Consider the following 13,469-nt stretch of genomic DNA (forward strand, 5'->3'; position numbering starts at 1 on the left):
AAAATGTTTTTCTTGTTTGTTTTTGTTTTTTTGTTGTTGTTTGTTTTGTTTTTACGCTCGTGAGTGCTGTGCCTGAATGTATGTTGGGACCCGCATGCATGCAGTGCCCGGGGAGACCCCAAGAGGGCGCCAGACTCCCTGGGGCTGGAGTTAGACTTGGGAACTGCAATGTGGCTGCTGGGAACCGAACCCAAGCCCTCCGGAGGAAGTAGCCGGTGCTCTCATCCGCTGAATCATCTCTTCCGCTTGTTTCCGTTTCTGAAACTGCACTCTCAGCAGTTTCTTTCGTCTAACACAAAGCCCGTGCTGTTGATCATCCCTAATTTTTAAACCACGAGTCCAGGTCCCTGGTACAAAGTGTGGAGGCCAGGATACAGTTTCTGAAGAAAGTTTGAGCAGTTAACTTAGAATGTAGTTGACAGTGCGTAGAAGCACTAATGATACCAAAAATTAGGGCCAATCAGGCTTTTCAGCAGGTTCAGAACTCTTCCAAGAGCAACACTGGAAAAGTCTTTCTTTTAATTTCTCTTTTGTTTCTCTTGAGGCAAGGTTGCATGTATTTGGTTAAACAGCTAATTTAGAATTTATTTGAAAGCATGGATAGGATTGTTTCCTCTGCGTATGGAGCAGTCTGAAGCTAAAGCACTTTTGTTGTATTATTCATTTAAAGTTTAAGTGATGGAAGCAAGTTGTGTTCCTTTCCCCGCTGTATATGTTAGCCAGGGTTGTAACTTATTTATTATAATGGAAACCTATGGATGGCTCCATTTTAACAATCTGGGGATGTATATAATGTATAGAAACTGCCTTAAAGTTGGCAAAGGAGCGCTTTGTAACTTTTTATGTGTGTGGTGGAATTGATAGCTGTGGCTTAGACAGTGTCTTAGATCTGTTACCACAATATTTTGACTCAAAACATTTCATCATTATCAAGTACAAATACATATGCCCCTAAAATCCTCACAGAACGTCAGGCAGTGATACCCAGGGACCTTTCTGAAGAAACACCAGTTATAATTTGCATCTAGGATTCCAGAAGTGAATTTCACATCTGTTGGTTATGAACAAAATGCAAGCTAGGTAAGAATTTTAGGGTAATAGGTTATGTTGAGGAGAATGACAGGCACGCTCACAGGATCTGAAAAAGCATTCAGGTACCTCCTCTAGCAGTAGGCTTAGCATTCCTGATGCTCTCTTACTGTCCTAGCAGGGAAGGGGACAGAAAGGCACTTCCATATTCAGCAGGGATTAAGCCACGCAACTGAGTAATCTTGAATATATTTCTAATTTCAAGGCTCTGGCTTGGGTCATGTAGCCACATTCACACTGGTTCTGTTTTCACTATTTGTAAGTGCTCACTGACTCCGCCACAGAGAAACGAAGAAATTAGTGTGTGAACCCACCAAGTAGAGTAGATATTTTGAATTTTCTGTTTCTGTCAGTACTTCACTAAGACACAGATGTCTATATTTTTACTCCTATCTTTCATGTTATCATGTCAAAACCAGAACCATAGAATTGAAAGAGAGCAAGCTTAATGTTAAAGAACTGATTTTTAGATTTATAATAGCTTTATAAATTTAGTTTCACTTTTTGTAAGATAAGAAAAGCGATTTAAAGTAATTTTGAGAATTAAATTATTCAGCTTTGCTATTTAATTCAGTTACCTGCTTAACTATACTTGTATGAGTACTGACAACATTTAGAATTAAATGACTAGGCTTGAAAAATTGGAACTCAAAATTATAATGTGAAAATAATTTCTTGATAAGACATAATTCTACTAAAAATAACATTTTCAATATTAATGTATAAAGTTATCATGAGCTTTAGGAGAGCTCATGTGCTTTGCACTTTTGTACTTTCACAGACATACTTTATTAAGAATAGCTAATATAATTTGAATCCTCAATAATTAAAAATAGCTAAGGATTTAGAATTTCTCAGGTAGATGAATTTGAGATATGATAATTCATATACAGAGTCTCACAGAAACTGTATGTTCTTTGCTCATTTTAGCTGATAGTCATACGCTAAGACTAGGGCTTTGAAAATCATAAAGAATTGTTTCAGTAACAGGATCATTTTTGTACTCTCTTAACGGGCTTGTTTTTTTAAAAAAAATATGCTGCTTAAAAATAGACCTCCAGCTTATGCTTCTTTTACTTCTTTTAAAAATGTGTTTTTATTAATTCTTTAAGAATTTCACAGAATGTATTTTGGTACTACTCTCCCCCAGCCCTTCCAGATCTACCTCTTCCTCCCCAGCCCCCTCTATTACTTGGCGTCCTTTTTTTGAAATATCCATCCCCAAATTAAAAAAAAAAAAATCATGATTATTATTGTTTTTAAAGAAGGCTGTCTCGAGCAGACACCGTGGCCCTTGGGCTCTCAGAGTCTCCCGACTCCCTCTCTGTGAAGTTTCCTAAGGGTTAGGTGTGGCTATTGCATTGTCAGTGTACTAGTTGGGGACAGATCCCACTACTCAGCTCTTTGCATTTTCACAAGTTGCAGCTTTCTGGGATGCTCTCTGTCTGCTGCAAAAGGAAGCTTCCTCATGAGGGTTAAGAGCTACACCTACCTGTGGAGATCAGGGTAAACATAGAGAGTGCAGTTAGAAATCACACTGGTTTAGAACAATGGCAGCAAATAGTGTTTGTGGCCTTGCTAGGCAGAGGTTCAGCTGCCGGGCATGGATTCCTTCCTGCTGAGCAGGCCGTAGGTCCAGTCAGGTGGTTGTTGCTTACACCAGGATAGAAGTGGCACTATTGTACTTTTAGAATACCTTTCTGTTCTGGTCATTGTTGTTTGTAGGCATTACACCCAGTAGGTCTCTTGATGGCTTTTCTCCCTCGGCAGCTTGCGTTGCTCCAGCCCGTACTATAAGATCTAGTTGTCAGGGAGGAGACTTCTAGGTCAGTGCCGGCTCCATGCCTCCAAGTCTTCTCTCTGGGAGAAGTCAGGGCAGTGGAAATAGACTATGTGTTTGGGGGGTGGGGGTCTCTGGGTTGCCATGACCAACAACCTGAAAGGAGGTTTCCCATGCCAGGCGCTTGGATTTTTCATAGATAATTTGTTTTGTGGGGAACATTGTCACCAAAACTGGAGTAACTTTAGTTAAAAGTATTTATGTATGTAAATGCATCTACATGTTATATGTAATTTTGCTTGAACATAAACTACGATTCTCTGTGGATTTTTCAAGCGTCCTTAGTCTTATTTGATCCTCCTTTCTCCTCCCTGTTGCCCCGACTCGGTAAGTCTCCCTCATCTGCTTTCCCCCTATCTCCCTTTACAGCAACTGTGTTGTACCATTTTCATTTCAAGAGCCCCTGCTCCCCTTGATGCCCTATGGCCTCCCCCCGACCCCTCTTCTATATCTACTGTTACTTCAGATTATGTATTCACACTGAAATATTCAGAGCTACGGTCCACAAATGAGAGAAAATGTGGTGTTTGTCTTTCTGACTCAGTATAATAGTTTTTATTTCTGTTCATTTACTTGCATATTCTCTCTCTCTTTCTCTATCTCTCTCTTTCCCTCTCTCTCTCTCCATTCCTTTTCCCCTCTTTCATACTAAAAAAAAAAAAAAAATTGAACTAGTACGTACCAGTTATTTGACGTAAGCTACCGAGAGGCAGGCAGCAAACTTGCAGCACTCCTGCTCAGACCGCGGATTATTCCTTCCCAAACTGTTGTCAAACTTAGATCTGCTTTTTTTTTTTACTGTTTGGCAAACTTAGATCTACTTTTTTTTTTTTTTTTTACTGTTTGTCAAACTTAGATCCACTTTTTTTTTTTTGTTGTTGTTAATTTCAGGTATTCCTCGGGTTATCCAGTGTAAATTTAGGCTTCCTCTGAAGCTAATTTGCCTACCGGGTCAGCCTTCAAAAACTGCAAGCCACAAACTAACCATTGACACCAACAAATCACCTGTCAGTCTGCTTGGCCTCTTCCCAGGTAGGAATTAACGCGCCAGTGAGCTGTGTTGGGGATTCCACATGGAGCCTCCGATGGCAGGTAATAGAGGGGTTCATCAGTAGCTGCTGGGTGAGGAGACTCAAGTGCTTCGAGGACCTTCTGGTCTCATGCACCTGTTCAAAGATGAGCAGCCTGTGGTGGTGAGGCGAGAAGGTACACCTTTCATGTTTCATTAGCGGTTTTATAACCATTGTTTTGCTTCAGGGTACAGATATAAAAACATCAAACGTCTCTTTCCTAGGTTGGAAGTTTGGGCTTGAAGTGTAGATCTTTATTGTTCAATGTCACTGGAGACCAGTGACATTGGCTCTCAACTTTCCTAATGCCACGACCCTTTAATACAGTTCCTCATGTTGTGGTGACTCTTGGCCTTAAAGTTATTTCATTGCTACTTCATAACTGTAATCTTGCTACTGTTATGACTCATAATGTAAAATCTGTGTTTTCTGATGGTCTCAGGCGACCATTGCACAAGGGTCATTTGACCCCCAAGGTTTCACAACCCGCAGACTGAGAACCACTAGACTGATGAACCATAGATTGATGTAGACCTTTGGCTATATCCCGTTCTAAGAATATTGTACTGACACTTTTGAGGTTGTCTCACAGATGGTTGTTCCTCATGGCTGTGTTGTCTACAGCATCTGGAGAAGCAAATGGTTCTGGGTATTTAGTGGGCATCGCTGCTATGGGCTTGAGCACCAAAGAGTGTGTTGGGGTTATTGGTGAGGGAGAAGTGTTGTATAGCTGTGCCTTTGAGCTTAAAGCTGGAGTAGAAAAACTGCAGCTTTGATTATATAAAACAGCCTTGTAATCGAGGTTTGGAATAGACCTACGCGCTTCCTTTTTTCTTATTTTTTTTTTCAAGCAATGTATCTTGATTGTGATTTTTTTTTTCTCCCACTTTCTTCCTGATCCTCCCCAACACCCTAACCACGGAACTTCATGTTCTCATTTTCTTCCCCCTGTAAAAATCCATAAAACCACAGAAACAGAAGCCTCCCCACCCCTAAAGCAAACTCACCCTAGAGTTTGCTTTGTGTTCATCAACTCGCCCTGCAGTGTAGTTGATATACCCAATGACACGATGACAGGTCCTTGGACAAAATTGATTTTCCCGTCGTCAGCAGCAGTTCCTGGTTGCGAGAAGTTTCTTGGTTGTGGTGGGGAGCGTGTCTACTTCCCCTGTCAGCACTGGGACCACCTCTGGCTTGAGCCTGTGTTGGCCCTGCGCACGCTGCCATGGTCTCTGTGAGTTCATGAGGGCATCAGCCCTGCTGTGTCTGAAGGCACCGCTTCCTTCGAGTCCTCTACTACCTCGGACTCTCAGGATCTTTTCGTCTCCTCTTCTGCTCTGTCCACTTTCTTGGCAATGACATGGAATGAAAAGAAAAAATATCTGAGAATTGAATAGCCTTTAAAGTACTTTATTAGAAATTAGCCTTGTTCACTCTGAGGTGTGTCCTTCCTTTTGTGTTTGAGGAGCAGAGTTTAGAATCTAGACTATTTCCCACAGAATTTGAGAAATTTGTAGTAAGTCATTTCGTTATGTTATTATGCAAAATGCTTTCAATTTCTTATTGGATAAGAGTAGATTTTATTGATTTATTTTGGTTCTTATTTTGAGACAGGCTTGCATATACTATGTAGCTCTAGCCCTTTCTCAAACTTACTATTTAGAGTAGGCTAGCCTTGAACTCAGAACTCAGAGAGATCTGCCTACCTCTGCGTCCTGAGTGCTCGGATTAAAGGCTTGCATCACCACGCCCAGCCTTTATTTATATGTTGTTGAAAACCTTTATTTATATGTTGTTATGGACTTGAAAACCTTTACTTATATGTTGTTATGGAAAAAAGTATCTCTAAAAAAAGTATCTTTAAAAAAGTATCTCTAAAATGAAGTGTTTTTTTAAATAATAGTTCAAGTCTTAATTTTGAATTGAGCTTGTGTACACAGTAATTTTTTGTTTTTTTTTCCTTCCTCCCTCTTATCTCAATTTTTTTTAACAAAGTCGGATTGTAAAAAAATACATAAGGAGCCACTCCCTTTGCAGTACCTTGCATACTCTATTTCCTTGAATTGCAGAAAATTCCATGGACAAACACTTAGAAATGTTATTGTTATGTTGAACAATAACAAATGTGTTGATGCTGTTGATAGTGGTTAAGTACTGGATCCTGAGACGTAGACTCTTATTGGTATAACCAACTAGAGATTGAATAAAAATGTAGGTCATCGACCAGGGAGTTTATCTTGGTAAGTTGCAGCAGAGACTGCATTTTTGAAAAGCTTAGTGGCCCCGCTTTCCTATTGGTTTGGAGCCTGTTTTGTTGACATTGTAGGAATGTAATCCTGCCAGCATTTTCCTTGCTTTAGAAACAGCACTCAGTGACAAATTAGCAGGCTTTTCCCCCAAGATTGTATACATTTAATGTTTTTTTTTTACATTTTAAATCCTATGAACATGATGAAATCATGTAATTCCTTAACGTAAATTTTACATTAACATCAGTGTATCTTTTATGTTGACATTAGATACAATGGCTATTTCAAATCTATATATTTTACCAAAAGAAACAGATTAATGGGCTTCATATAAAAAGAAATAGCTTTAAATCTATCTCTCTTCTTGTTTATTTACTTTTTTGGAAGAAATTTAGGTCATATGTGAAGTTATTTTAACTTTTATTACCAATAGATGGAAAGTTTAAAAATACAGATAAATCCAAACAAGGAAGCTGCTAATAATTCCACTGTCCAGAAATGCATACATCTATTCCTGTACTTCCCCTTAATATATCTAAAGTAAATTCTGTAAGCATTTATCCCTTCTCTAGAGATTTTTATTTCATATTGTTTAGAAACATTTTTGTAGACCAGAGATATTTTCATTTGTGACTTTAATTATTGCATGTTTTTATTATAAATGCACACGATGAAATCATCTGACTCATTTTATTTTTAGATATTTATATTGTATTTTTGTGATAATACTTTTACAAAAAATATTTCAAATTTATGACTGTTTCTTGCATAAAGATATGAAAGTGGAGTTGGTATGTTAAAGGCTAGCAATACCTTAAAAGCGTTTGAAATATAGTATAAAGTTGACTTTTTTTAAGGGCCAGACTTTGTGTTATAGGATATTTCTCAACTCATTGAATATAAACAGTTCGAGCACAGTCAGTTGCAAGTGAGGCTAACTTACAACGTTTGAAGGGTAGCTGTGTTGAGTGTGCTTGGACCGAATGATATTTTCAATTCATAATGGGGTTATTGGAATGCAATACCTTTATAACATGGCAAGTATCTATATTTAACTTAATTGATTCTCTGGAGCCAATTCTCTGGAACCCATAGGGATGATTTGTTTTTGCTTTGCTGTGAATATAAACAAAAACCTTTTAAATACTTCAAGTTTTGCCTTAATTATCTATTCTGGCACTCCTTTATTTTTGTTTGCGGCTACTGCTAACCTCAGGCTCTCCTGTCTTTGGGGGATACAGTCTCTTCAGAGCTGAGTCTGGCCTCACACCAGAGTTCTTCCTGCTCTAGACATGGGGTCACTGGCATGCACCGTGTCCAGTGACAGTCTTCTGAAGTTGGATCAGACATCTTCCAATCCCAGGACCTTTGTTTGCTTTCCACATCGATGTTTTCCCCTAGGTTTATCCTGTGCATGTTCAGCCTCACACCTGGACTCAACTACAAAAACAAAAACAAAAAAAACCAAAAGAAGGATACTGAAATCATTCCCGAGTATTCTTGTGGGGCAGACGTTTGAGCAATTGGAAACTGCTGTGCAGATCGGCCAGTATGGTTCATATGTGCATATTAGATATTAGCAATGTAAAACTTACCTAGCTAAGCTTTCTACTTTAAACACTAGTGTTTATTCTGTGATTGCGCAGATGATTATTTCCCCCTTTCTCTGCAGACTTTGCCAACCAGTCCGACGAAGATCAGGCGAATGTAGTAGGTTTTCGCCTCCTAGGAGGAGCTCGGGTGACTCTCCTGGCCTCCAGAACGTCCCGTAAGTAAAGCTGCGCTGTTACTGCTGCTGAGATGTGCGTCTTAGGGCACCATTCACAGCAGGAGCTTGCTGAGGGTGCAAGCGATTCAGGCTAGGTGTGACCGCCAAGAGCCGTGGCCGAGGATGGGAGCCCGTTTTGCTGACACTGTAGGAGTGCAATCTCGTCAGCATCTTACTTGCTTTAGAAACTGCACTCAGTGACGAATTAAAAGATATTTCTCCCAAGATTCTATAAACGTAATATGTATTTTTATTTCATTTTATTTATTTATTTATTTATTTATTTTTAATTTTATTTTTTTTCAATGCAGTTTATTCAGGAACCTTGAACAATCATCTGACCCTGGGGAAAGCCAGCCCACAGCTTAAATAGCCTCTGGGTAGCCAACCCCAGCGTGCCACGTGGGCAATACAGATAGGTCCACATACATGGAAGCAAGCCAGATCCTCAGCCTTAGCCAAATGTGGAGTTGTTTGTGACAGAGAGCACTCACCATTGGGAAGGTGGAAGGCAGAAACCAGCTCCATCTTTAAGGCGCGGCATTTCACAGCTCTCTACAGTTCCCCCTTTTTGTTTTAGACGCATCAGGCAAGAGTAGAGGTCTGATCTCTGATATTAGAAATAAATTGGGACTTTTTACCGATGTTCATTTAGGTGTCATCCATCCAAAGAGCATCAGACCCGTCTGATACCTTTTTCTCAGAGGCGGGACCTGGGGCATCAACCCACATGCAATCAGACATGCTCTTCTCTGGGTCGAAAGTGGCTGACCCTGAGTGCAGTGCTTAGCCTCGCATCCTGAGCATAACATTTTAGCTTTTTATGGTAGCCAACCATGCTTGGGGAGACTGTCCTGCTTCAATGGCTGTAAAGGCCTGAATGATCATGGCTGCATTACGCTGTTGTGAGACTCTAATCTTGCATATACACCACAGGCAAACCAAGGAGACCAACACCAGAAGGTCATTTTATTTTAAATTGGATTGTAATTGCTTAAAGTAAATTCCACATTAATGTCAGTGTATAAAGGCTCTTTTATGTTGACATTAGATAGAATGGCTATTTCAAATCTACATGTTAGAGACATGCAGGTTTGATTTTGGGGATGAAGAGGATTTGAAAGAAATTTAAAAAATTTAAAATGGTTTTAAGATACGTATACAGTGATCTAGGTAGGGTTCAAGAACTCTTATTTTGGTTTTTCTTTTTCTTTATTTCTTTTTTTTTTTTTCAAGACAGGGTTTCTTTGTGTAGTCTTGGCTATCCAGGACTTTGTAGACCAGATTGGCCTTGAACTCACAGTGATCTGCCTGCCTCTGTCTCCCTGAGTGCTTGGACTAAGGGCATGTGCCACCATACCTGGCTGGTTTCAAGAACTCTTAAAAACTAGAGTTAATTTTCTTTTTGCATGTATCTGTCTATATTTTTTAATGTTTCTTGAGACAGGTCCCCCATATGTAATCCATTCTGGGTTTGAGCTAATGAGTCTTCTGCCTCAGCCTCCCTCATGCTTGGAGTTTAGGCATATTTTACCTTGGGCAGCATGGAGATAGCCTAAAACCCCTGCATAGATGTAGCCCATGGCAGCTCGGTGTCTAAGGGGGTTCCCTAGTAATGGGAATAGGAACTGTCTCTGACATGAATTCAGTGGCTGGCGTTTTGATCACCTCCCCCTAAGGGGGTGGCAGCCTTACCAGGCCACAGAGGAAGACAATGCAGCCAGTCATGAGGAGACCTGATAGGCTAGGGTCAAATGGAAGGAGAGTAGGACCTCCCCTATCAGTGGACTTGGGGAGGGGCATGGGAGGAGCTGAGGGAGGGAGGGTGGGGTTGGGAGGAGACAAGGGAGGGGCTGCAGCTCAGATACAAAGTGAATAAATTGTAATTAATAAAAAAATAAATTAATAAAAAAAACCCCAAAAACTCCACCCCCAAAAAACTCATCTTTCTCTCTCTCTCTGTCTCTATCATTTAATCAACCTACCATCTAATCTGTCTATAATTTAATCAATATATTATCTATCTATTACTTAGTCATCTAGGTAATTTATTTATCAGCTGTATCTACATCTATATTCATATCCATATTTGACATTTTCTTAGTTTAGGTTTCTATTATTGTGATAAAGTGTCATGATCAACAGTATTTTAGGAAGGAAACAGTTTATAGCTCTCAGGTCATACTCTGTCTCTGAGGACTGTAGGGCAGGAATTCAAGACAGGATCCTGAAGGTTAGAATTGAAGCAGAGGCCACCAGAAGAGTGCTGCTACTGACTTGTTCCTGATGACGTGATCAGTTTGATTCATTATATACTCAGGATCAGCTTCCTAGGGATGGCATTTCTGTCATGGGCCAGGCCCTCCCACATCAGTCATTAATCAAGAAACTGCCCCCAGGGGGAACACATGGAATAAAATTAAGTCGGGAAGTCCTACGCTTTCCTACTGTAATTAGCATGCTTTCAGGCATGGTAGAAGAATCATAGACATTCATGCAAAGATGAGTTGAGCTTGAAGATGATTTTTTTTTCCCTTTGCAGGAGAAAGCACATGTGATCTTTAAACTTGCTAATTAAGTATGTTGAAGCAAGGGGCATGCAAGTCTTTGCTTCAATCCATCTTGGCAGAGTAGGCCTTTGATGTCAGTCACTGGTTAGATATAAGGCCAGTACATCCCACCAGAACCCATGGATTACAAAAGCAGAGGCAGATGGCTGAGGAGAATTAGTAATCAAACGTTCATATGCAGACAAAACAGATAGGGTCCTATTGGAGATGTTGTAAAGCTCCTGAGGAATAAGCAGGACTAGGTAAAGGCCAATGTAGGAAGTAGGAGAGATACCGTCAAATGTTGGCAGATGTGTAAGGGTTTTAGACATAGTGAATTTTCCTGAGTGCCTGGACCTTCATACTGTAAGGGGTTCTGTGACAGGCCTCCTTTAGGGAGGTCAAACAGTTTAGGGGAAATTAATGATTATAATGATCCGAGCTGAATTCATCTGATGTCTACTTCATACCCAGGGAGTGAGCGGTGTCGGGGTAGTGATTCATCAGTTAATATTTAGCAGCTTCTTCAACTATGGGGACAATTTGTTTATAATGCAAATTTTGCTTTCAAAAGCATTTTGAAAAATAGATAAAGAGGTACCTTCATAGTTCCTATTAATATTGAAAAAGTTATGTATTTACAATTTTAAACTTACATCTACTGAAATTGTTTATATCACTTTTCCAATTTTAAGAGCACTTATCTGCTTTATTCTCTTAAACGTTTTCCAAATTATATAATTATATGCATGCATTGCTTGTAATCTAATGTAAACTGTATTTGTATTGATGACATTCAGATGATCTGGCATGAGTAGGGTCTGGTGTGGTATTCTGTGGTCTGCTTAATTAAATACACTATTTTCTCCACTGTTTGGGAGAGTGGAGTGGCAGTCTACTGGGGTCTGATTGTCCACATTTATTTTATTTGGAAGCTGAAGTGGTTATTTCCACTGAGTGCCATTACAGGATGCAAAAGAAAGGAGATAAACAACTTGAATGTTCACTTTGGCAACTCTTTTGAGTATTAGTATTTTGAGAGCACATTTTAAAAACTAGCTCTTTTGTCCCAGCCTATAAACAGAAAGTTGCATTTCTCTTTATTATAAAACATAGAATGTGGAAAGTCTTTGTGTGAAACATTATACACTTGGAGTATGAACACCAAGGAAATGTTTATTAGCCAGATCTGTGCGTTGTAGGTTCTTGACACAATTTTTCTTCTCTTGTTGACTTTTGCTAGTTTGAAAAAAAAGGCAATTTAAGAATATCATTTATCTTTCTATATCCCAATTTTGTATTTTTGTTGCAGAAAGTTTTGTTCTTTTTGCTCATGTGGATGCTGATACATGTAACGGGGAAAAAATGACACCAAGAAATAACCATAAAGTTGCATATAGAACATGTTTAAGTGTTTGACTTTTATATCTCTGTTATTTGGGGACAATTACAATGGAGTACCTACCAGGCACATGGGATTTTACTTACATTTGGGCTTTTCATTTTCTGTACACAGTGGCATCTTTGCACATTTGGCAGCCTAAAGATGACTTGTGTCTGTGTAACTCTGGCTGCGCATCTCCTATAAGGACCTTGTGAACTGCTCTGTCTTCCCCTCCGTGTACATGGAGAAACTGAAAACTGCATAAGTTATTCAATTGCAGGGATGTTGGATTTTGCATTAGCTCAGATAATAAGGCCTGAGAACATAGGGCTTTCTTTATCATGGCGCAGTAATTGCTCTATACAGCACAGCTGTCTCTCACCTGGTTATAATGTCTTAACTGGAAGTTCCTCCTTGCTTCTCTCTAATTCATTTTCTTCTGGGAAGCTTTTGTCATAAAGCAGGCAGAGGGAAGGACACAAATACTAACCCCACCACCCATCATCTTAAAACCCTCTGCATTTATATTGTCCAAATGTCTTGTTTTGGTTTGAAATGGGGTCTTATTATGTAAGCCAGGCTTGTCTGGCACGACATAGGCCAGGCTAGCCTTGGCTCTCCTGCCTCCGCTTTCTGAGTGCTGTGTTTATGGCATTCACCACTATGTACAGCGTAACACTGACGCTTCTTACCAAGCCTCGTGGATCTCTGTGTATGAGGTTGGCCTTAGTGGCTCAGACCACTCATCCCAGGTTCTTGGGAGGCTGAGGGAAGAGGGTCAGTAGTTAGGCCTAGCTTGGGCTACAGTGTTTGTTCTAGGTCCGCTATTTTTGGCTGAAGCTCAAAAATAACAAGTAAACAGATGAATGGAGATGGGGCTTTGTGATGGGGAACTTTCTGATGTGTGCATGAGGCCTTGGGTTTGAGCCTCAGGAAGAAACTTTCCTGTGAATGGTTGGACCCTGGTTTAGTGTCGCTGCCATCCAGGGGGACTCTTCTTCACCTCCTCTCATCCGGCACTCACACGCCATTCCCTGCGCCTCAGGACCAAGACTTCTGTACCCAATGCTTAGGAATGTGCACGTCAGATTCCGAGCAGTGGTTAGGTTTTACCTCTAGCTTATCATTTGAATGACTATTGATAATTATTAATCATCTATAAAATGACAATAAAAATTTAAACCCATAAGATGGCAATATAATAGTGAGGTAATACAAGAATCACATGAAATAGTTCCTTAAAGAGCTGTATTAACTTCCCAGTACATTGTAGCGTTAACTTCCTCCTAGCATTGTAGGTGCCAGGTAAATTTTAACTTTTCATACTGCTTTCACCATTGCTGCTATGGTTCACTTGGAACTTCCTGACACTGTCAATTAAGGGTGGTCTTGTGTGACTTCACTTCACAAGGAGGGTTTCATTGATCTGATTTGTCCTTTTTAAAAACTGGCTGTAGGTCGTTTATGTTACTTTATCATTAATTAATTCATTTGTCTCTTGTGCTGTGTATGCATGCCCC

At 39.9% G+C, this 13,469-nt stretch overlaps 1 protein-coding gene across 5 annotated transcripts in view; it reads left to right on the forward strand.

The window, feature by feature from the left end:
* Positions 1–13,469, forward strand: part of Bbs9 (Bardet-Biedl syndrome 9) — a 379,885-nt gene that overhangs the window by 178,859 nt on the left and 187,557 nt on the right. For all 5 annotated transcript variants that reach the window (XM_060371023.1, XM_060371015.1, XM_060371029.1 and 2 more), the window contains 2 exons: positions 3,821–3,961; positions 7,921–8,016. In XM_060371023.1, the coding sequence (XP_060227006.1) occupies positions 3,821–3,961; positions 7,921–8,016 (237 nt within the window). The remainder of the gene's footprint in view (positions 1–3,820; positions 3,962–7,920; positions 8,017–13,469) is intronic.

Source organism: Meriones unguiculatus, chromosome 1 (genome assembly GCF_030254825.1).
Source record: "Meriones unguiculatus strain TT.TT164.6M chromosome 1, Bangor_MerUng_6.1, whole genome shotgun sequence".
NCBI lineage: Eukaryota > Metazoa > Chordata > Mammalia > Rodentia > Muridae > Meriones > Meriones unguiculatus.